Source organism: Diuraphis noxia, unplaced genomic scaffold (assembly GCF_037042655.1).
Source record: "Diuraphis noxia isolate RWA-SAM2 unplaced genomic scaffold, SU_Dnox_SAM2 contig0002, whole genome shotgun sequence".
In the NCBI taxonomy this organism is placed as follows: domain Eukaryota; kingdom Metazoa; phylum Arthropoda; class Insecta; order Hemiptera; family Aphididae; genus Diuraphis; species Diuraphis noxia.
Genome location: NW_028301712.1, coordinates 58,856,681 through 58,881,058, shown reverse-complemented (window position 1 = coordinate 58,881,058; position 24,378 = coordinate 58,856,681). Strand labels below are relative to the sequence as shown.

The following is a 24,378-nucleotide window of genomic DNA, read 5'->3' as shown; positions in this document are numbered from 1 at the left end:
CACCCGCAATATAAAATACCGGTAGCCGAGAGATGGCGCCATGCAATCCAGCTTCAGTATTATGTGAATTTATTATAGTAAATCTAATTTGTAATTTTTATAAGTCCGCGGTACGTCGGGCCGTGCGTGGTTTTTAATTTTTCCGACCATGTTCTGAAAGGTGGCGCCGAATTAAACTAATATATTCGGAAAGCCAGGAAAATTTCCTATAACATATAATAATTGTGGAGTGTACAAAGCTTTCGGTCATACCTATATCAAATCGCAGCCGACCGTCTCAGGGGACCGTTATTCGTACGGACAGGTGCCCGTGCGTGGTTTTTAAACTGGATACGTGAATATCAAAAGGATTCATCAGTTATTTCTTCTCATGCAATTGATGTATTACAGAATTTTGATGAGGACGTTTTCCTTTAATAAATAAAATATTAAAATTATTTAACAGATAACTTTTCATAAAAGAAGTAAGAACCTTCGGAACAAATGCAGTTTGGTTCCCACGCGAATTTTTCGATTTTTTTTTTACCAAAATGTGTGTTTCACGACACTGAATACAAAAGTCTAATTCCAAAATTCTCGCAAATCATTATTTTGGAAGTTATAGCCATCCAAAGTTTGCGATTTTATGTTTATACGCATATACGCGCAACACTACTTTAATGCCGTGCACATCGCCAATATATACGCACGTTCGCTGTAGGTAAGTGACCTAGCAAGTAAACTGAACCTTAAGTAACACAAATGACTCATGTCTTAAAGTCAATAAACTTCACGGCTCCCGGAGCCTATCGGCTCCGGTCACCGGACTCGATGGCCAGATAAAATAAAATAAGTATAAGTGGCTCCCTTCGCCTGTCGGCTCCGGTCGCCAAACTCGAGGTCCTCTGGACCTCTCGTTGGATGGGGGCTCGGCCCCCAAACCCCCCGGGGCTTAAATAGCAAACCTGGGGGGAGGGGGAGGGGGGGGGGGGGGGCGACCCCTCCGGGGTCGCGGGGGGGAGAGCGTCCCTGCCCTGCGGGCAGCCTGATGACCTAACAAGTAATCTGAAACTAATTTAACACAAATGACTCATGTCTTTAAATTCAAGGGACCCCCGGTTCTCGGAGCCTATCGGCTCCGGTCGCCGGACTTGATGGCCAGATAAAGTAAAATAAGTATAAGTAGCTCCCTCCGCCTGCCAGCTCCAGTCACCAAACTCGAGGTCCTACGGACCTCTCGTTGAATGTGGGCTCGGCCCTCAAACCCCCCGGGCTAAAAAATCAAACTTGAATGGGGAGGGTTATTGAAAACAAACATTTTTTGCAATTTTAATTTTATTTAAATTTTTCAATATTTTATTAATCGTCATCCGTTCCTGTAGAAGAAGAGTCTTTATCATCATCACTTATCAAAACATCGTTTTCTTTTGAGTTATACAGCTCACCAGCAAGTTTAAAAAATTCCGTTAGAGGTTCAATGTTTAATATACGACACCTTTTCAAAAACATGTACTTTGCTAAATATCCACCATAAAACCGTTTTTTACGACAATATTGGGAAAGCGAAGCCTTGGCGTGACGCCACATTCCCTCAACATTATTAGTGTGTGCTCCGGTTTCTGGGTTTTTGAATTGAATGGAATGATTCACTGTTAAATGAACATACCCTTCATCCTCCAAACATTGATAACTCTAGTAAAACAAATTAACACAATATCACAACTCAGTACCACAATATCCCTCGGCACAGCCCACATAGTAAAAACTAAATCTACCTTCCAACAATCGCTGATAATTGTAGTCCCTGGCAAGATCCAATCATTGATTGCTCTTAATAGGGTATCTTTATCTCGCTTTTCTACGGGTATTAAAAAACAAGCCCCAGTTTCTCGCTGAACACCACCAAAAATCCACTGCCCCTCTACACGATGCCCGCGGTTATATTTTCTTCGACCAAATTTGGACTCATCAATTTCAACAACTTGTCCGACTCCACCTATTATATGAATTAATTATTTTAATACTATAAAAAAATGATTTATTTAAGTTTAAACTAACCTATCTTATTATGATTCGTAATCATAGCCTCGAAGACGACTTCTCTATGAAATGATGACCAATCTACAGCAGTATGTTGAGAAATTCGAATTTGTTTAACAATAAATGACAGTGACACGTTTTCTAACCACAAATATGCAAACGATACTATTTGGTATAACGACAAATGCGATTTATGAAAAAATGTATCTATGCGAATCGATCGATAATAGTCACATTTGTTTTTTTGTTTATTTATAGGTGCCCTACATCTCCAACTAAACCCGTCTAAAGAACGTATATCGCTGTATAATTGTAAATAATGACCATTTTTACATTTTAATACACCATCACGGGCTAACAAATTCCACGATTGCAATTTTTGTATAACACTCATTGAGACGGGGCCATTGGTTTTATGCTCAAATATATCATACAACTCAATAAAATTAATAGATGTCATTTTAAAATGATATGTTGTCGTAACTGTAACAAAAACTGTAGTGATCTGGAGTACGCTTGTAGGTACTAACATAGCAATCTTCAAAAAGTAATATTTAAAACGAAAATAAAACATTATCAGTTCTATTGCCTTTTGAAACTCGTTAATTAAAATTATAATGAGGTAGATATCTACATAAAACTAATAAGTTAAATATAACTTTTACAAAAATATAATTATAGGGTATAATCTAACATTTTTCATCAAACTACTTTAGATAATATTGTAATAAAATAAAATAACATATAAATGAGAGGCGAGAATACGAAAACGTAAGAAAGTGGGTATCTAAAGCCGGTTTGCGCGCATGCATGCGTAAATACTAAATACGTGAAATCGCAAACTTTGGATGGCTATAACTTCCAAAATAATGATTTGCGAGAATTTTGGAATTAGACTTTTGTATTCAGTGTCGTGAAACACACATTTTGGAAAAAAAAAAATCGAAAAATTCGCGTGGGAACCAAACTGCATTTATGCCGAACCTTCATTTTACTTACGTCTTACAATATACTTGGATCTAGCGTATTGCCTTATAATGCATTAATTTTACAATGGGTTTTATAATTTTTGTTTCTTTGGTTTCCTTATTTTATACAAAAAAAATTATCTCTATCTTCCACTTCAGTATATTTTTTGAAAAACATAAAAAATAGAAAAACGAAAAAATCGAGCATTTTAAGTTTAACATAAAAAGTAAGTACGATATATAAATTTTGATTTTACCCAAACATACGTACCGCGGACTTATAAAAATTACAAATTAGATTTGCTATAATAAATTCACATAATGCTGAAGCTGGATTGCATGGCGCCATCTCTCGGTTAACGGTATTTTATATTGCGGGCGCCTTGAATATAGTAAAATGCAACCATGAATACAAAGATTCTTATCACTAGTCGTCCGAGAATATTAGTCCCCACTCCCCTGGCTTTGTTACCCCAACATCACATACATGAACTTTACAGAACAATTACCAATTTATTAATATTTAAAAATTTTTGCATGTAGTTTCCGCTAGTAATTCGTCATGGCTGTGCAAATACTTTTCAAAAATGCTGTGCTTAGAAGTGGAATTGCTTTACGGTTAAACGTAAGTGGCTTTAAAATATTTCAGAAATCATAATCAGAATACAAACACCTGATTAATGGTTATGTTTAATACTTTTGTGTACAAAGTATACAAAGAAAATTTGTAGATTTTCTATAATATGCAATTGATTTTTAAGTTTCTTGTATTTTTTCTTATGAATCACAAATAGCTTAAAAATAACTATAAAAGTTTTAAATAAATATTTTCCATTTTCAAGTAACACAAAATACAAAAGTATTAAATTATCATAAGAATAAAATATTAAAACATATCAATTATTTACCTTCTTTCATAACCAGTAAAATACTTTTTAAATTGGATAATTAAAATTAATTGTATAACGTTACACAGTGGCAGCTTGTAATATTCACATAAGGTGGTACACAATTAATTTTATAATATACCTATGTAGGCTGGTTGAAAATATTAAATTTTGTTATTAGTTCATGTCCAAAATAATGTAATTGTTAGTTAGTATGTTGATTATGTCATTTAAATTATATTTATATTAAAAAATGTAAGTAGTTTTGATCTAGATAATAGGTCTTTTTAATCATTTTTTTTATCTTGATATTTTATAGAGTTTAATATTCAAACGTGATTCATCATACCGCTCAAGCCCAATAGCTCAAGACTCTTCATATTATGCTAAATATGAAGTATCATCTTCACCAGAAGAATGGAAATTTGTTGAGAGATTACTTCCGATGACTATCATACCAACACCTTCTGATAGGAAAGATTTGCCATCAGGATGGCAGCCACAGACTGGTAAACAACATCAATACAATATGTTTGTTATAATATAAATACTCAAATACTTATATCATGTGTTTTGCGGTTATTATACCTAATAATACTCATCTTAAAAAGTATGAAAATGTTAGTCAATAATTTTTTACATAAATATTACAAGTTAAAAAATAAACATTATTTTTTTTTTTTTTTTTGACAAGATATTTCTATGCACAATACTTTTTTAAATAATATAATCATCAATATTTCTGCTTTAAAAGTGTTGGTGCATTGGAGTTGCTGCGAATAAAGATATTGTGAGCAATTCTTTTTTGTTTTTCTAACTTGTAAATTGTCTCTGCTTGATTCGTTATAAATTATAATCTTCACTATAATTTGAAAATGTAAGTAATTTTTTATTTAACAAAATCATGGAACCTTTTATTTTGTATAGTTGACTCGCCATTATAGCCAACTTAATAATTTACTATTTTTTTATACAGTTCCTGGTAACCAGGGCTCGTCAGTTTATGCATTTGCATGTTTTTCTTACTACACAGGAAAAAAGCTAACTGAGATACAAATTTGTTTCATAGATAGGCGTGCGCATGCCTCTTTTTTAGTGTATGCAGAAGGCTGACAATGGTGTGCACTGAAAGTTATTTTAAGCTTGTAAAATTCTAATAATAATATGCGTACACAATACACAAATATTGAAATACCTACTGTTTAATTAAAAAAATATTGTAACAAATATCATGAAAAAATACTAAAAGTATGTACTTTGCAAATACTTGGTAGTTGATAACTGATAACTGGATGTTTAAATTTTCCAGAGTCGATGTTTGCCCCTCAAAGAGTTTCAGGGTATGCAGCTGTATACTCTGAATACCCCCTGCGCACGCCTATGGTTTCATAACAATAGTAATATAAATATGAAGTTTAATAGTGCATGTTTTTGCATATTTGGTGTAAAATTAACTTTTCAGAGTTATTAGCACATATTATCTCATAAAATAAAATGTTTAAAGAAATTTGAATTCCTTTTTATTTCACATTTACTTTCCCATTTTAAACAGGTTAGCATTGGTTTCAATTTATTTTTATTCTTGTACGACTATATTGGTTGTATGCATTTTACACAGTACCACAGAAACAATGTTATTACCATTACCATCCAACCTCCACCTTACAATGTTTTTTTGAAAATCTATCAATTTATTTATATAAAACAAATCAAACCTTTAATCAAGATTAGTAATTTTATCATCTTTACCAATCTTGATTAATTCTACAAGGTATATGAATTAAATACATTATGTGATATATAAATAATGTATACAAATCAATTAATAGATGTATCTTATTATTTCAATATTTGTGTATGATGTTACATCCTAACTGACGTCAATTCATATATCAACATAGAAATCAGTACTTGATGTATTTAGTAGAAATGTATATTGCCACGACTATGAGTGGTGTTACAACTTGCCTCCAAGTGTCTTGTTAAGCCCTATCTGTTTAATCATATGACTAGTTCTTGTCCCGTCTCTCTTATATATGATTCAGTCCTTAAGAGTGGTGGTAACTTTCCTGCTACATATTAAAATTCGGGTCTCATGATTCAACTTAATATGCTTACTGTTTCGTATCCTCTCTCATGGATTTCCAATCATTTTTGAGAAGAGATGTGTGAAAACGTTTTTATGTTTTGATAAATTTTAGATCCTAATCACCATGTTCCTATTGTTGATCTCCACATGCTTTTGATACTGATGGCTTATTAGTTTAGTCATTAGCTACACCTATGTTAATTGTCAAAAATGCATGCTATCTCGTACATATTTTATAGGTACGTAACAATGATGTTTTTTAATGTTATGCGTATTTTAAGTGCATATACTTTTTTTTTAAATTTTTTAGTACATATTTTGCCAATTTTTATTGCATGAATGCATACTAATTTCCTTTTTTTTAGTTTGTGAACTTAAGAGCCCTGCTGATAACTATTAAGCACCTGAAAGGCTGGAACTGAGCTGGCCTAGAGATTTACTAATATAATCTGTCAAGTGGCACTACTTAGTACCTTTTTTATTCAATTATTCCTATCATGTCAAACATTAATAAACAATAAACATGTATTAATGTACCCATTGTTTATTGATTTTATTTTAATTACCTATTTAGTTTTAAAAAAAAGGCATAATTATAACTAATTAACTAAATATTTGGCATTCAATTTTTATGTATAGAAATCCCTAGAAATATATTATAATAAAAATAAATTGTTTAAAGTAATATTATTGATCATATAATAATATAAAAGTATATTATTTAAAAATTTATAAAACAAAAAATGGTATATAGCTTTTTTTAAATACTGTTTAACATGACCAAATTGTGCATTAACGAATTAAATGGAAGTGTTGATTAAAATAATATGATAAAATTAATGTAATACAATGTATATTTTTGTCATTATTTATTTTTTTACAGCAACATTTGGAAAATATCCATACTTTGTCCATCGTACACGCAATCATATGCTACCTGTGTATCTTAAAGTTTCCATGAGAGGAACAAGACGGATAACTCAAATAAACAATGTAGATGGTAACATATGGGTATTAGAAGAGGCCATAAAAAAATACTTGACAAGAATATATGGCGATAAGAAAATAATTGCTACTAAAGTCCATGAAGTATGTGGTCATTTATGTATTCATGGTGATCATGTATCTAGAGTTAAAGAATGGTTACTGAAGAAAGGTTTGTAAAAAAAATAATAATAGAATATACAAAAAAAAAGATGTAATATAAAAATCAATTTACAATAAAATATATGTAAAAATAAACTAAAATTGCACTTTGACTTAACATATTGTTAAATGATTTATAACTATACTTTAAAATTTAGATAACATAATACAAGAAACACAAATATAGGAAGTAGAAAATAACTACTAGTTACTACTGTTAATACTGAATTACAATATGAGCAAACAAATCTAATAGTACGAGAACATTAAATAACAGTGACGTTATAGGTCAACTCTTTAATAGGCAATCATTTGGGCAGTAATCTAAATATGATTGTGTAAAATAAACATGGCAATTTAAATTAAAATAATGGTTAAGTATAAGTATTTAAGAAAACACATAAACTATGATAGGTGTCATTGATTTAGAATTCTTACAATGTAACTCGAAATATTAAACTTTTGTAGTTAATGCCAAAAATGAAATATAATTAAACTTCAGTTTTAGGATATGCGTATAACATCAATCATCGTCAATAACAAATCCAACACGCCACTGTTTAGTAATACTGTTAATGTAGATAATAAATTAAAATTTTAGTTTAAATTAATTAAACACACAGATTACAATTATTTTTGGGTACACTAAAAACTAAATTATATGATCGTATAAATATAAATTCTTAATCTAAATCACATAAGTACCCTGCATAACTAAAAACAATTTAAAAAAAATAGTTAACAAACAAATAAGAGAAATTATTAAAAAATCAATACTGATAATTTTACACAAAATATGCAATTATTTAATTATGAAAAATCTGACTGTGTAATTAAAGTATACACAAAATAGTTCTTCACATAGATAAAACTGAGTTGTTATAAATTATAATTATAAAAGTATCTTATCAATGAGCAATTTATTGGCAGGACTTTGCATTCAGTCTTGTAGATTTCCATCTTATCTGTGTGTTTATAAAACTACCTTCAGTCTGAAAGATGTACACCGTTATTAATTTGAAACAACATTGTATCCAGCAATGGTTTCTGGACATTTACTTCAAACATAGTTTTCATCTTTTGCTTCTTTAGAATGCCATGTTCTTGGCGTTTCTATAGGCAAGGGCATAGCTCGTCTGGGCAGTGAATTAATTTCGCTTTCAGAACAATTGTTATTATGATTTGCCAAATAAGAGATTTCTATAGCATTCTAAAAATAAACAAATTTTATAATCTAATGAAAATTGGTAATCCATAAAATAAAAACATACTTTAGCATCTGGAGCAAGTGGATTACTAGTAATGTTAATTGGATGAATGACATATCCATTGGGTGGATGAGTATGCCCATGTGTATTCTCAGAGGCCATTGGCAAAGTACATCCATTAATCATTTTACCATTTTTTAGGGCAAATCCATTCATTGATAATGGCTCTAGTCCTGATACTGCTTCAGAACTCTTGTTCAGCTCTAGAAATTAAATATAATATTGCAATAAATTGTGAAAATATTAGTAATAGTTAAAGGTTTTAAAAAAAAACAATAATTTACCTGGAGAGTTGGAGTTTAATGACAACCGTTTGCTATATATGCATACGGTAAAAAATATTAGTAGTATAATAGCTCCAATTACAGCAGCTACTGCACCAAGCAAAACATAGAGTGACTTCACACCACCGATTGTTGAATATACATTATTATTATTTGCAACATTATCTGGTACATTGTCTGTCCACTTTGGAGTATCTGTACTTGTCTTAGGTTCTCCTAAAAAATTTAATTTTTGTAATATTTAATAATATAATATAATGTTAATATAAAATATAACTAATATAAAAACTTGTACATTATGCATTTTTATGGATTTATTTAACTTACTATTTTTGATTTAAGGTACAAGGGTACATACCAAATGTTTTGTGTGTGAGTATGGTGCTAAAATTGGAAGCTTCATGTACAGTAAAACTTTGTAATTTTAAATCATATGAAGTATCTGGGGTTAAATGTGTAACAACAAAGACACGGGTATCTTGACCATCTACAATGGCTTTGGTGTAATCACCTGCAGTACTAGTAGCTCGATAATAGACATAGAACCCTTGAACTGGAGCTAATACGGAATTTAGGTACTAAAAATAAAACCATCAACTTTTAATTAAAAACTTTGAAATAAACATATATTTTTTATCATGATATAATACTACATACCTCCCATTCTAATAATATAGAAGTACTATCAACGGCTTTGGCTGATACTAAAGTTGGAGGTATTAAAGATCTATTAGGTGGTCCTTTACTCAAAAAGAAACGTTTTGAAGTTGGACCAGATTTATTATCATCATTTGAATACACTGCAGCTATTTTAAATCTGAAACATAATTAAGATTTATAATCAGTTGTAAATTTAATTTAATAAAATTACAAAATTAAGTACAATGTCTAAATTTTTTTTAAACTCTATCGTAAATAAATTAGCTTATTCTAAAACTGCGTGTAAATAATAATATATTTAAAAAATTGTAATTAAGTCTTCAACAAAAATTTAATTTGCTGAAACATCGAATGTTTGTTGAAAAAGTATTTTATTTAGGTTAATTATAAAAATATATTTTGTTATGATTGTATATTAGTAAACCTAAGAACCCAATATTGTTGTGTTGAACACTTACACATAATCGCGATCAGGTAATAACTTGTCCACTTGATAACATCGAATATGCATTTGTATATCATCACTGCTTGTATTCCAACTTCCTCCAACTTCTTTGTACTGCAATTTAAAAAATCGAATTTGCAGTCCATCATTTGGTGGAACAAACCATCGTACCATCACTGAATTTTCTGTTAACCTAGTTACATTTGGTTGTGAAGGAGGAACCATTTCTATCAAAATATAAAGCATTTAAAACAATCAATGGATTATATAGACCGTATAATATTTTATAATTTAACATACCATTTCCTTTTTTTTTTTTATCTTTCTTTCTACCTTTTCCTTTATGGTTTCTGTCTTTTCGGTCTCGTTGAGGAGATCGTGTTGTAGAATCTAATAAAAATATAGTATTAATTTTTATTGGATATTTACAATAAAACAATACATCCATAATCCATTTCTAGTTTTCATTATTTTGCATATTGAATTTCCAGATTTACAGTATAAAGTATAAACAAAATACAAATAAATAGAGTACAGCAATGATAGATATATCAAAATATAATAACTAAAGTAACACAAAACCCTGAAAACTAACTTTCTACATAATATGGAAAAACTGATGAAGTTTTAACTAATTTAGTTTTTTTAACTAATTTGTCTCACAATCAACTATATTTCTAATTTAGTTAATCGTCAGGTTTTTTACTTTGTGCTAGCCAATATATCCAAGCCTTTCCAGAAATATATGCTAGATAGTGTGTTTTATGATTGAGATAAAATCAGTCTATTACAATTGCGGTCGTGTTTTTGTATTGAAAAGTCAGTAAGTTATAATTACGGTTTTGAACTTAATGCTCTTAAAATGTACTAAATATGAATTTAATGTACTTATGTGTTTAAAAAAATACAAATATAATTTAAAAATATAAGTTGTATATGGATATTGTATTTGGATAAAATTTCTAGCATGCTATTTGTAATGTGCACAATGAAATTATATAATGTACCTTATATATCTAAATATAATTAAAATTTTTTTATTTATTATTTTATTAATAAAACAGGATTTGGAAAACAAGATACAAATAAGTTGTTAGTGAACAAGTCAAATCTAAAATTATTCCTATGTGAAAACTGAACTTCTATTATTGAAAACTGGTGCTGTGCAAAATTGTACTATTTTTTTTTTTTTTTTTTTGTTAATTTTCTTGATTTATTGAGTGTATTTAACCCCTTCTCCTTTCCCAATGCGCTACTAACTAAATCAAATTACTGTCACTTACATCCTTAAAAGTAGAAGATTTTAGCAAATTTTCTGAAATGATTTGTATTTAGACAAAAAAATAAAAATAACATATTTTATTTAAAAATCAATATATTCCTTGTGCTGTTTCGAATCTAAAATGTAGGCAAGAACCAAAATTTTTTTTATGCTTGAGAAATGTTGTTGTTTTTGATACTTATGCAAACTATTAGTTAGGTATTCAATGTTTATGTTTTGTTTATAATATTATGTATTATAAGCATAAAATTTTTAATATTTTAAACACAGTCTTGTCTATTTATGTAAACAAAATAAACATTCATATCATCCTTTTAATAATAAAGTTAATAAAATCACCTTCATAAAAATGTTGTTGAGAAGTAAGTTGTGTGATCTGTTTTGGATTGACTTGAATCATAGCAGCCCAATATGAACATCCTAAGATATTACACGCAAAACATTGAATAAATCCAGCATGATACTTGTGTGTGTTGTTTAAAGTTAAAATGCTTCCTAAATTAAATAATTTTATTAAAATATATTATAATTTTTTAGTCATTGCTCATTAATAACTAACCTTTAACCATTATATTTGTATCATTAACTGGTTTCCCATTAAGATACCAAATAATTTTGGGCGGTGGTGTTCCCATAGCTTCACATTTTAATGTCTCAGAACTGCCTTCATTTATTACTACAGATTCACTGGGGCCATTCTTCACATAAGGCAACTCTATAATATAAACAAAAACATTTGATACAGTAAAGTATGTTACTAAAATTTACAAACAATAGGCATTTACCTTGAACTTGAAGTGTTATAGAATGACTGATTTTTCCATGTATATTTTCAGCAATACAATCGTATACACCGGAATCTTCAATACTAAGATTGCGTATAGTTAACAAACCTGATTCAATATTGGTTTTGTTGTCATGCATTAGTATATTTTTGTGAATACCAAGCCATTTAACTGTAGGCACTGGTTCACCGTATGGAGCACATTCAATACTGACATTTGAATCTAAAATTATTAATAAAGTTACAAAACAACATTGATTTTTAAAAATGTTTGAAATAAAACATACAGAACAAGTTTTACAGTGTAACATAAAATAAATAATAACAAATATCAGTGAAAATAAATATTTACTTTTTTGAGCAACATATAACGATGACGGTTTACTTATAAACCTAGGTGATTGTGCGGTATGACTTGAATGAACATCCAAGTATAAAGACATAGATAAATTTATAACTTGAGATAAAATATTGTTAGTTGCTGAACAAGTGTAGTGACCAGTTTGTTCAGATTGAATATTTTTCAACAGTACTGATCCAGCTGAAGATACTGGAGTAGTTCTGAGTAATGGTTGACCATTTCTATAATACTGAATTAAAGCAGGTGGATCACTTTGAATAGGTTTACCACAATTCAAAGCAACTGTATTCCCTGCAGTAATTTTTAATTTATCATCATTTAATGATAATGTACGATTATCAAATTCTTTCAGAGTAGCCAAACTCAATGTTGCTGCTGTGGATGCCAAAGAGGATGCACCAATGGTAGCCACACATTGATAATCACCAGTTTCTGCAATACTTTCTACTTTAACAACAAGTCTACTATTACTGTTGGTATGTACTGAAGCTGAATGAATGAAATCCTTTGAGTTATGCAACCATTTTATGTTGTCAACATTGATATTAAGTGTGCAGTCAAACACTACTTCATCGTGAAGTGGTGCTACTAATGATTCAGGTGACCGTGTAAAATAGATTCCAATTGCTAGAAACAATAAGTTATGAATATATCAATAATATAACTTAAGAAATAGTATTTTGAACAAAAAAAGTGAATGCAAAAAATAAAAAAATTGAAACAAAATTTTTGCTGTAAATACATAAAAACTAATTATAATCATACCTGAAGCATTTCTTGAAAAATCTAAAATGATTAAAATTGGGATAAAAATCTCCCAATAGATCATTTTGATTATTGATTTGAGTAGTTTATTACTTCATTATTGTTCCTGGAACAATTAAAATATATTAAAATTTGTTTTATCTAGTTTAATTATTATTTTTGACACCAACTTTTAGTTATTGGGGGAACCATTATTTATTTTTCAGTTAACTTATAATCAAAAACTACATTAAAAAAATCTATACATTTTAAGTTTTTATTAGTGTCTAAAATTTTTCTCAAATAATGCTAAAACCAGTTTTATTACATTTTTATTTTACTGAGAAAGATGAAGAAGATGTAGATGGTAAATATAGTAGTTTTATTATATTGCATTTCCATGTTAATTTGTTTAACACATTAAATGTTATTAATTTAGACATTAGCATAAGCCATAAGTACACAAAATATAGATACAATTTAATTGGATTATAGAAATACCCTATGACTTTTACAATTTTTAAATACAAATTGAATGCTTTGGTCAAGAACATAATTTGATAATATTTTATTTTATTTTTTGTCTTATTTGAAGCTACAAGCACCTGTATTTATCAAGGTCGGGAAACAGGAATGTCGTGTTCTTTGCTTTGGTAGTCTTATTTGGTGGGTTAAATAAATCACATTGGGCAGCAACTTATTATAAAATCCAACACACTAAAACGTGTTTTTGCACATTATTACAAATACTACTAATGAGACAAAAATCCATTTTTCTTTCCTTTAAGATCGAGAGTATTCATGAATTTCTTTTTAATCTTAGATATCTTAACATATGGAAAATATAAATCAATTATATTGAATACATATCAACTGAAAGTCATTATTAATAGCACATTAGAGAAAATATAAATACAAATATAGGTTTAAATTGATCTCAATAATAATATTCAAATTTCAATTAGGTAAAATCAACAATACTTTTCTATCAGAAATTAATGATACCTATTGACTGTAATATGCAACTATACAAGTTACTTATTTTTTTTTTCAGTTGTTACTTGTTGTTATAAAATATATTTTTTTTTAGTTATGGAAAAAAAACAAACCCCTATGTTCTATTCATTATAAAACTTGTAGGAAATAAGGGCTTCTTTAGGTGTCAAATTTCAAACAATGGATTCATCATTGCAAAATAAAAGTACAATTATATAGGGGTACTATGCATTGAATTTGTATGTTTCTGGTACCACCCAGAAGCCAGCCAGTCTATATTATTTTTCCTGATAATATTGAACATAATTATATAAGCTGTGGCATGGCCAATATAAAATACTGAATAGTAAACAAATTACTGTTCAATCAAGTTTTACTTTTTAAATTTTAGATTTTGTGAGAAGCAAAGAATGTATATTGGTTTAGATGTGTATATTTTTTATGCCAACACTAGCTTGAGAAGCAGTAAAATGTATCCTTTATACTTTCTAGTACCTAGTTAATTGGATCAAGTTAAATTAAAAGGAAAAAAAGTAAAAAATGTCCAGTACTTTTAGAGGAAATTTTTTTTAAATATTTTTTTACATGGTTTCAACTTTAAAGTTGTACAAGCGGAGAGTGAAGTGGAGCAATAGGCAGTTACCTCTCAAAATGTTAGTCTACTAGTAACTACTCTGCTCATCTAAACTTTAAATAATTATAAGTTATAACTCATAAACTACTCGTTGTAAATTCAATTTTATGTATGGAAATATTTCAGGTAATAAAAAAGGTCGGTAGTAATCTCGGCCCGATAATATTTACCGATAAATTTCATGCGCATTTTAATTCAAGTTTCAATTCCACTAACCCCAATATATATTCCGTCATTGCGAAATTCAGAGAAATACAAACAGAAACGTACATTAAAATCGACAGCCTAGATGCACCATTTCAATTTCAGAATACAAAAACTAAAAAAAAAGAGAACTCTTAGAAAGAACACTTACGAAATATAAAAATAAGGAAATATCAGTAAGTGAATACGTTAAACACATAGCTTTTAAATTAAAAAAATTGATTTATACATTATATTTTTACACTTTTTACACTTACAAATTTACATAAATACATTTTACAGTTATATAACGATTTTCATACTATGAATAATAATACGAAAATTAAAAAACTTTTGAAGGATAATGAGAATCGCCTTCTCGTGGTGTCATCTGGGTAATGCGCTAAATGGTTCTTAAAAATATTATAAGAAGATTATATAAAAACATTTTTATCCGGGCCAAGTTTACACCTAAATAATTTTTACCTGTAAAAATCCCGGTCCGAGTTTACACCTAAATAATTTTTACTAGAAAAAAACACGGGCTGAGTTTACAATAGACCTTTTAAACATATTTTTTCCTCGAGCCGAGTTTACAATCGCCCGTCGTGAGAGTTGGCGAAGAGAGCCGCGTTAAAGCACCGGAGTCCGGAAACCAACATTAATGTAGGTTTAGTATAATTAATATGAATATTATTTATAATCATTATGGAAACGATAGCCATCGCGAGACCATTTAGTTTTAATTCTAATGCTATAGAAAGTCACTATTAATATCACCCATATTGTTACAATTTTTTCATAATAATTTAGAAGCCGTCAAAATATTGTGAACTCACAAAGGAGCCGTGAGATGAAAAGTTTGAATAGCTATATACCTACTAATAGCCATATTATACACAGTTATTGAGTACTGACACTGAAAAAATGCTGGTGTAGAGGTTTTGACTGAAATTTTGTAGTGTATTGTAATGTACAATATACCGAGTATACAAATTACAGATCCAGGAATAATAATAATAATAATAATTTAATGCAATGTCAACATGTTTATGTTATTTGTATCTGTGTTTGTATTGATTGGCCCGATAAATAACCAAGGAAAATATTAAATACCCCTATAATAAAAATAGTGTTTATGGCTGCCTACTTAATAATAAATTTATATTACAATATTAAAAATATATAAAACAGTAAATTTTTCAATCACGGTAATTATATCTATTATAATATTAATTTAAAATTTTAATAATAAGTGATATGAAAAATAATAATATAATATTTACATTATAATTTTGCAAGATGTAATATGGGATTAGGTATCTTTCCATGGTAATTTTTTCACTGGGTTATTTCCGGGGACCAAATTTCTGTGATTATTTTTCCGCGGTACCGTTTGTACACATTTTATAAATAGGTGTAAATACGATACAAGCAATATTCAAAGTATCCATGACTGTAGACATCCAATATAAACACGGTGTTTGTAACTGATAAAAACATGTACAGAAATAAGTTAAAATAATAATAATATTCTAAGAAGATATTTATGTGTCTGGTTTGGTAAGTAAAATGTGCAGAACTGCAGAGTGGAAACAAGGACATGCAAGATGAAGCGGACGTAGAAAAGACATGTTGGTTTGCATACTGTAGCATATGCATATATAGATGTATAAATGTATAATGTGAATATATATAAAACATACCTACATAAACAAAATAAACCATTAAAAAAAATTGCATTTTGGATAACTAATTCTTTGTATTTCACCTACGTGGCTACGTCTATTTAATATTAAACACCACAATAATACAATATACCTAATGTCCTACTAGTTAATCATAAAATATAAAAGTTGAGCATATTTTTATCTTAAAAACTAAGAATCAATTAATGGTTGTTTTTCGCTAGACCTCTACGCATTTACCAATCATGCAAAAAACTGACGCTCATATGATTATCAACCATTCAATGAAATTGTAAGGTGCGTTATTACAAGGAAACCAGCTACATTTACTCCAGAATGTTAAATCAAATAGAACATTCTAAAACAAATTCCGTATACAATTATTTCTGAAATAATTTTTTTGTCAATAATGTTCAATCAAATGAATGAATCAAAATAAAAACAACTTATACAAGAGTAATGTTAAATGTATTAGTTCTGAAGGTCCAATAAGAGAATGCGGTGTATGTTTTGTCTTTGGATGAACGCACCTGAACTGGTGTGGAACAAAACCATCCACAAGATACAACAACCGACCTGGAATGCTGAATCTTCCCCAACCCGGACCTGCTGCTACTACTACTGTTGTAGATGCTGCTAGTAGGTTTGTTTATTAAATTTATTATTCCTTCAAAACCTACATTGTTTGAAGAAGTATTTTCTATGGATAAAATATCAATAATAACTATTAATAAAAGTAAACAAATGCAAACACACATTCTTTCTGTGTGCATTTTAGTCATTTTACATTTATTAACGAATAAAGATTGTTTAACTGTAATGGTACCTATTTAAAATTAATATACAAGATTCACCTTTGGTGTGACGTCTTCTTAACTGTTAAAACGTTTATTTTTTATTTTATAGAAAAAAAAACGAAATAATTAAATTCATCATCATGTTTAGTAGTAAATAATTAGATAAGATTTAATTAAAAATACAAATAAATAATGTCAAAAACTCATATAGTAATAAACTAATGTTTTACAAGCGTGGTTTGTTAAATAAAATAAAAATTAATTAAGATAATAATTTTATATACAGCGATGTAGTATTATTTCCATACATTTGGCGCAAAAATAAAAATAAAAACAACAAATCAATTAATTGGTTATCATTGAAAAGTCCAACAAATACTAATTACATGGTATCCGAGGCTTTAGGTAATATCACAGTAAGTAGTTGCTGCAATGAAAAAAATTGGAACGAGTAAAGCACAAAAAATTCTGCTTTAATTGTTTAAAAAAAAAACAATCGGTATACTTAAAAGGAAACCAGTCCGTCTTTCGATAATATAGCTAACGAAAAATGTTTTTCTTTTACTTATATTATATGATATCTACCAATGCGAATTTCCTAAGCTTGTTATACAAATTCGATGCCTCTATAAAATATTATCGAACCGGTTATATAATCGTACAATTTACTTATAGACGTGTATAATATGTTTTTTTGTACATTAACTCAGTTGGCAAATTATACACTTTGAATACGGTAAAAAGGAGCAGTAGGAATCTGATCATATAAGCAAGAAACAACGATCAATCAAGTCTGATGGGTTACAATTATAGGCAGAAGGTGATTTATTTATAATATTTTATAGATGATTACATAAACGTTAAGGTGTTTTTTAACGTTTCGTTGAAGTACTAAATACCTACCAACTAAATGACTAATATAGGGGATATTCTTTATATCACGTATTCGATACTCAAGTATCCAATTCGTTATTGATATCACTCATCTGTTTTAACACTTGATGTTTCTTGATTTGAGAATGATTTTTTTTACTCATTGATGAAACACAAAACGAGTTTTTAGTTTACAAAAATATTTTAATCGAAACAAGAACGGCCTGGGCCCAAGAATTTTTTTTAATTATGTTGAGTTTTCATTTATTCACATGTTTACAGAGATTTAGAAATACATGACGAGCACTTTTTAACAAAGATAGAATTAAATATTGTGCACATCTAGTTACATTACAGTTTTATAAATAACAATTCTATGGACCCGAACAAGTCAGTCATTAATAGAATCTAACAAACACGGCGTAGCGGTGTTGAAAAAAAAAACATAATAGTTTATCGTTTATGTTGGTTATTTTTCTTCTAACAACAAACCCTTTGATAATCTCGAATTGAATAGGTTTCATTTCTTTGGAACTCAAACAAAGAACATATCGTTATTCGTTATGGAGAAAAATTCGGTTGAACAGTGTGTACCTATATGTTGCTCGTACGGACAAGGGAGAGAAAAAAGTGATTAGTCGATAATATAATAAGTGTAACATTTTGCACCGAAATGTGATTATACGGTGTTATTAAAGGTAGTAGGCGTATAACCTAAGGGCTTGTACGGCTGTACCTACCGTACGTTACGAGAAACAAGTAGGTACTAATAACATCTGACAAACCAGACACAATCACCATGTAATTTACACATAAGGGTACAAAACAACTATATGCTCGATGAGTATAACGCTATTGTGTGCCATTTTATATTTTTTTCAAATACATTACATAGTTTAGTGGGTCAAAAGCAAAATATTATTGAAATGTCGGAATTTATGTGGCATAGGGACACAATAACGATTTGTAGGTGCATTTTCTTTTCATTTTATTCATTCTTTGTTATGTGAAAATAATTTTGGATCAACAATGAGCGCTACTGGAATGTTTGGGCCTTCTGTACCGTTTACCTGTCATCTTATATGTCCTTTTAACTACACAAATATTATCTCAATACAGATTTATTTTCGTATTACTCTTTCCGTCTGATACCAATGTAGTTCGTGATGATACAAAGAACAATATAATAGTGGGTTCACTATGCATTATGTCTGAGGTACACGCACATAAATCTGTTCGCCCACATATAAAACGGTCGGTGTTACCTACGATTTCGTTCGTAGTATTTCAATTTTAACAACATAACACAACATTTAAAATGATAAAATAATGTTAAGTATATGTTTAAAAGTTAAAATTGTATAATATAATGCTAACATAATTATATTATAAAAATCCAATAGAATAATAAAATAAAATTTAATGCACTATTACGTACTGTGTGTTTTACATAAATATTATAGTCACGTATTATAAAGTTTAATTTTATATAATTATTTATTGTAATTATAAGTACGACACAAGACACAACAATATGTAAAATATAATTGAAGATAATCAAAATACCATTATAAACCAATTAAAGAAATTTATTTTCCTTTAATAAAAATAGAAATCAATTATGAAATATAAGCACTTCTAGGAAATGCGTCAAAATTTTTTTTGTCTCAAATTGCTTGGACAATATGTATGACTTATAACGTATACAGGATGAACAAGCGAAGATATGATGGGAGATATAAGCGACAGGTCTGTGAATCATGATTAAACACAGCTGTCCGATGTTTTAATGCTTATTGTGGCTGCTAGGCACACAACAATGGACCCAATATTTTAATAATATAACACAATAGCCGTTCCCACACAACATATAAGGATGAAAAAACACAGTTTTGGATAGCTTGAATCACTTTGTAATTTAAAAAAAAACCACTGATTATATAGCATAGAAATACTTAATACCTCGAGGTACATAATTAACATGATTATAAAATCGGTTTTGTAACTATAACAACACCGTTAAACGCGTATGTTTAAAGCTACACGAATAACTCAATAATATGCAATACAATTTGTTAACAGTAAATTTATATAAATCAAACTTAAATTATCTACACAAAATAATTTTTATTATTCCTAAAAATAATGAAATCTATAATAATGATTGCATTTGATAAGTATCTAGTGGCTAGTTATAGTGTCTACTCTATTTATATGACCTCATAAAAATATATTCAACGATCTAAGAATTACTACCTAAGATAAATAAATACATTATACTATTAGAGGCATTTTTATGTCTATATAAAATATATTTCTTTTTCTATACGAAATTTGTAAATTATTTTATAAACATTAAAAGGATTGTAACAGGTACTATTTCTGTAATACCCATAATGTTAACCACAAAATATTTTAAAGTAATTATTATGTTTGGAGTTATGGTTTTTGAGTAGGTATAATTCTAAACAGTTCCCTAAAAATATTATGAATACTCATTAAATATTTTTAAAAAACTTGTGGGCATTAATATTAAAAACAGGATACATAGTCTGGGTAGTGGGTGTTGGACACTTGCCTCAGTCATCTCACCTGGATCACATCATTTACATCACAGTGTAATATTGTATTATTATGAAAAATCAATGTATAAATACATACAAAAAACTATTTACAACGGGTCTTGTTCTACTCAGAAATAAATAATAATAAATACTTTCTTTACAAACAAGTATGTTTCTTCTGTTCTTTTAATTAATTTCAACCAATTTGGGAAATTTGAAGAATTAATTATATAAAGTGTATGTTTTGTATTTAACTACCAATATCTAGATAAAAAAATTATGTTAACTTGTTTTTAACTGAATAAATGATCCAAACCAAGTCTTGGAAAAAATTGCATTGTAATATAAAACTTGGTGTAAAATACGAGAAAACACTTCCCATGCTTAAAATCTCGCTTAAAATAGTCAACATACTAAAACCTACTATAAACTTGACTAAAATTGACTTTTGTAATTAATAAATTCCATTGATATTTTTAAAATCAAAGCAAAAACAATAGGTAACTATAACTATCTACATGAGATGAACTTAGGGGAAAATAATGAGAAATTCAATGAGAAAATAATTCATAAAATTAGTAGTATTTATCATTTGAAAGTAATGCTAAGAATTTTATTTGTCAATAACAGGTACCTAATCAAAGGAAAATTGTAATTAATATTACATTTAATTTAAATCTTAGTTAACCAATTTTGAACGAACATAAATACATAATCATTAATCAGTAGTAAAAAGTATATTAAAATGTTTTGAATACTTACCTGTTACATAATTATTATAATTTTAGCTTATACCTCAAAAATTAGATTTTATTATCTCTAATAACAGCACACAACATTTTTGAGCTAAGAACAAATAAATAATTAAATATTCAGAAACGAGCAATTATTTATAAATAAGATTTCTTTTATAGGTAATTAAAATTTTGTTTTTGTTTATCTATTAATAAAATATGCATTAATATAATAATATTATGTAAAGGTTCTTTAAACAAACATGATTAAATAAATTTGGTAAATATAAGCAAAAATGCATACTGCGTATATTTCTGAATTTGAATTTTAAGTATGTTTCTATTATGACTTTATGCATATTGAACAAATGTACATTGTACGATCAGATTTTAAATAATATGCATCTTACAAAAAAATATACAAATGTATTAAGTTATAATTAGGGCTCGGAAGTTGATGACCTTAAAATAATAAAAAATGCCCTAAAAAAATATGTTAAAATGACATAAAAATGGCAAAAAATGTCCTAAAAAAATGACCTAAAAATTACAAATATTAATATTATACATTTTTTTTAAATATTTTACTCTATTTTACTATATAATTCAAAATATGACATAAAAATGACAAAAATGTCCTTAAAATAGGAAGATAAAAAAATAAAAAATATTTGTTTTATAAATTTATCAAAGCTTACAAATTATTTAAAAATTAAAATCATTGCATTCCACAATTAGAGCGTATTTTAAGTTATCGAAAGTAATTGAACGACGATTATCTGTTAATAAATATTTATAATTGGAAAAAAATTTCTCTCTACGTCTACTGAAGTGATTGGGGCAAATCTGAAATGTACCAAATCATCAGTTAAAATGACTAAAAATGTGGGAAAATGACTTAAAAAGTAATAAACACCAAAAAATGCAAAAAAATGCAAAATAAAAATTAGTTATTCAGATTCACATGCTTATGAAACAGATTTGTAGCCAGGAGAGTATCGTCTAAAAAGTTCCAAAAAAAAATGCAAAATGCATCAACTTCCGAGCCCTAGTTATAATCTTTGCACATAAACAATATTTAATCACACAACTTGTATCAAAATTATAAAAGGATATTCTTTAATAATATTACCTAAATAATGAATAAAGTGAATTTAGGTAGGTACTAGTCTAGAACTTGTTAATATAATAAATTAACACATTTACACATAGGCATGTCATATGTATACAGGTAATACTATAAACAATAACAAACCTAATAAAATAATAATAAATATAGATTATAGATACCTTGGTACTGCTTAAATGGATTATAATCTCTTAAAACTATTAAGTATTAATTATTTATAAACAGGCTTTTATATTAGTCTAGATATAAGTGATACCTACTAGTTATTTTTCACAAGGTATAATATCTAAACTCAGAAATTGAAGTTTAAGTCCAATTATACTACTAGTATAATAGGTACTAGGTAAGAAAGTAAAAAAAGTAATGATTACATATTATAACATATCATATTAGAAATATTTGTTTGTTTTGTTTGACCAAGTTATCCAGGTTTAATATTTATAAAATATAAATAGATAGTTAAAATAGAAACATTAAGATTAATTTTAATAGGTTAAAATCTACAGTTAAGTAACTTACTTAATTCTGTAAACAACCAGTGCTTGAAAAGAGCAGGTTCAAAGGAACATAGTATTTGAATTTTGTTTATTTTTTATAGGAATGTGAATAATTTTATTTATTCTTTCTTTCTCATAAAAGAAATTTAATTACTTAAATATGATAAAATACAATAATGTCGGTCAGTCAATGAGGACATAACAATTTTTAAAAACAAAACAATTGCCGACCAAATTAAGCAATATAAAACTAAAAACTATAATAATATAGTTTTAAAATAATTGAGCAACAAAAACAAATTTATTTAGGAACAAGAATGATAACCGATTTAGTTCCTTGTTAACAAGATGAACACGAATTAATTCCTTTTTTAACAAAACATTCCAAGCGCTGTAGACAACATAATAAATAATTTCAATAATACAAACTTGATAGGTTTTAAATACAAAGTTACCATTAAATTCAATAATTGAATACCTATATAAACAAAATGTAACTAGGAAGATATGCAAAAGAATAATTGTTTAAAGTTTAACTTATATGTAATGGGAACATAAATTATACAAAATATTTTAATCTTAATTAAAAAGTTTTAATAACTCATGAAAAGTATTATTTACCTAATAAAATTAAATATATTTATCAATTGAAATAAGGTAGGTAGATACTCACCGAAATCAAATGTTAGATAACTTCTGACATGGGCATTAAATATTGATGTTTTTCTGAAATATATTAATATTAAATAATATACTTTTTATACTTCACAGCAACGAAAAACATTAAAAATGTCCGATTTAAATACTTAAAAATCATGTAGGTATTCAATAATTATAATTGAACATAATTGTATACAGTAACGGAATACTAAAGTTGAACGCACTAACAACCTCTGTAGCCTGTTTCACCTAGACAGCAGCCACCAAGAACGAAAACAAGTGAACTGATTCACCTGCTAAAAAATTGAAACGCCGACAAACAAAACAGGTTCAGGTATCTGACGCATGCGCGTTTATGTTAAAAACTAGGATTGTTAACAGTGTTGTCAGTATTAATACTCGTAATTATTGTACAATTACAACATAGAATTTTGATGATTCAATTTATCATACCGTCGTGGTACAGTTATCCCAATCATGATAAGAACTATGTCATAACATAGTACCAACCTTGAAAATAAAAATCCCAAAGTATTCTATTTATTAGAAATAACAGTACATAACTACACAACGAACACAAGTCACAAATTTACAACTTTAAATTATAAGAATAGGTTTGCTAGACTCACCTTAGGTTAGGATATCAAATGAATCACTTTTTAAATTTATTATTATATAGACTTAGT

At 28.1% G+C, this 24,378-nt stretch overlaps 3 protein-coding genes across 5 annotated transcripts; 1 reads left to right on the top strand and 2 right to left on the bottom strand.

The window, feature by feature from the left end:
• Positions 1 to 1,118: 1,118 nt before the first annotated feature.
• LOC149058724 (uncharacterized) lies at positions 1,119 to 2,968 on the bottom strand. The gene is made up of 3 exons (XM_089221029.1): positions 2,038 to 2,968; positions 1,755 to 1,975; positions 1,119 to 1,671 (listed from the first exon to the last, which is right to left on the bottom strand). The coding sequence occupies exons 1-3, from the start codon at positions 2,591 to 2,593 to the stop codon at positions 1,339 to 1,341; spliced, it is 1,110 nt and encodes a 369-aa protein (XP_089077155.1). The 5' UTR covers positions 2,594 to 2,968; the 3' UTR covers positions 1,119 to 1,338.
• A 467-nt stretch (positions 2,969 to 3,435) lies between these two features.
• mRpL49 (mitochondrial ribosomal protein L49) lies at positions 3,436 to 16,792 on the top strand. Of its 3 annotated transcripts, none has more exons than XM_089221030.1 (4): positions 3,436 to 3,612; positions 4,194 to 4,383; positions 6,847 to 7,119; positions 10,831 to 11,313. In XM_089221030.1, the coding sequence occupies exons 1-4, from the start codon at positions 3,550 to 3,552 to the stop codon at positions 10,902 to 10,904; spliced, it is 600 nt and encodes a 199-aa protein (XP_089077156.1). In that variant the 5' UTR covers positions 3,436 to 3,549; the 3' UTR covers positions 10,905 to 11,313. The 3 variants fall into 3 exon arrangements, with proteins under 3 accessions (XP_089077156.1, XP_089077158.1, XP_089077157.1); XM_089221032.1 differs by lacking the exon at positions 10,831 to 11,313 and adding an exon at positions 12,546 to 16,792 and having other exon boundaries at positions 3,439 to 3,612; XM_089221031.1 differs by lacking the exon at positions 10,831 to 11,313 and having other exon boundaries at positions 3,440 to 3,612; positions 6,847 to 7,227.
• On the bottom strand, positions 7,147 to 13,070 carry LOC107164098 (interference hedgehog-like). Its single transcript, XM_089221028.1, has 13 exons — positions 12,959 to 13,070; positions 12,185 to 12,820; positions 11,834 to 12,055; positions 11,608 to 11,763; positions 11,388 to 11,543; positions 10,067 to 10,156; positions 9,780 to 9,993; positions 9,319 to 9,478; positions 9,020 to 9,239; positions 8,662 to 8,877; positions 8,381 to 8,580; positions 8,169 to 8,319; positions 7,147 to 8,101 (listed from the first exon to the last, which is right to left on the bottom strand). Exons 1-12 carry the CDS (start codon positions 13,020 to 13,022, stop codon positions 8,170 to 8,172), a joined length of 2,484 nt encoding a protein of 827 aa, XP_089077154.1. The 5' UTR covers positions 13,023 to 13,070; the 3' UTR covers positions 7,147 to 8,101; position 8,169.
• Positions 16,793 to 24,378: the final 7,586 nt, after the last annotated feature.

Excerpts from the sequence above, each read along its gene's own strand:
- mRpL49 (XM_089221030.1), top strand. The coding sequence starts at position 3,550 with ATGGCTGTGCAAATACTTTTCAAAAATGCTGTGCTTAGAAGTGGAATT. Across the intron at positions 3,613-4,193 it reads GAATTGCTTTACGGTTAAAC|AGTTTAATATTCAAACGTGA; the intron begins GTAAGTGGCTTT and ends GATATTTTATAG. Across the intron at positions 4,384-6,846 it reads AGGATGGCAGCCACAGACTG|CAACATTTGGAAAATATCCA; the intron begins GTAAACAACATC and ends ATTTTTTTACAG.
- LOC149058724 (XM_089221029.1), bottom strand. The coding sequence starts at position 2,593 with ATGTTTTATTTTCGTTTTAAATATTACTTTTTGAAGATTGCTATGTTA. Across the intron at positions 1,976-2,037 it reads TACGAATCATAATAAGATAG|GTGGAGTCGGACAAGTTGTT; the intron begins GTTAGTTTAAAC and ends TTCATATAATAG. Across the intron at positions 1,672-1,754 it reads TTATCAGCGATTGTTGGAAG|AGTTATCAATGTTTGGAGGA; the intron begins GTAGATTTAGTT and ends TTGTTTTACTAG.
- LOC107164098 (XM_089221028.1), bottom strand. The coding sequence starts at position 13,022 with ATGATCTATTGGGAGATTTTTATCCCAATTTTAATCATTTTAGATTTT. Across the intron at positions 10,157-11,387 it reads TCAACAACATTTTTATGAAG|ATTCTACAACACGATCTCCT; the intron begins GTGATTTTATTA and ends TATTTTTATTAG. Across the intron at positions 9,479-9,779 it reads TTACCTGATCGCGATTATGT|ATTTAAAATAGCTGCAGTGT; the intron begins GTAAGTGTTCAA and ends ATTATGTTTCAG.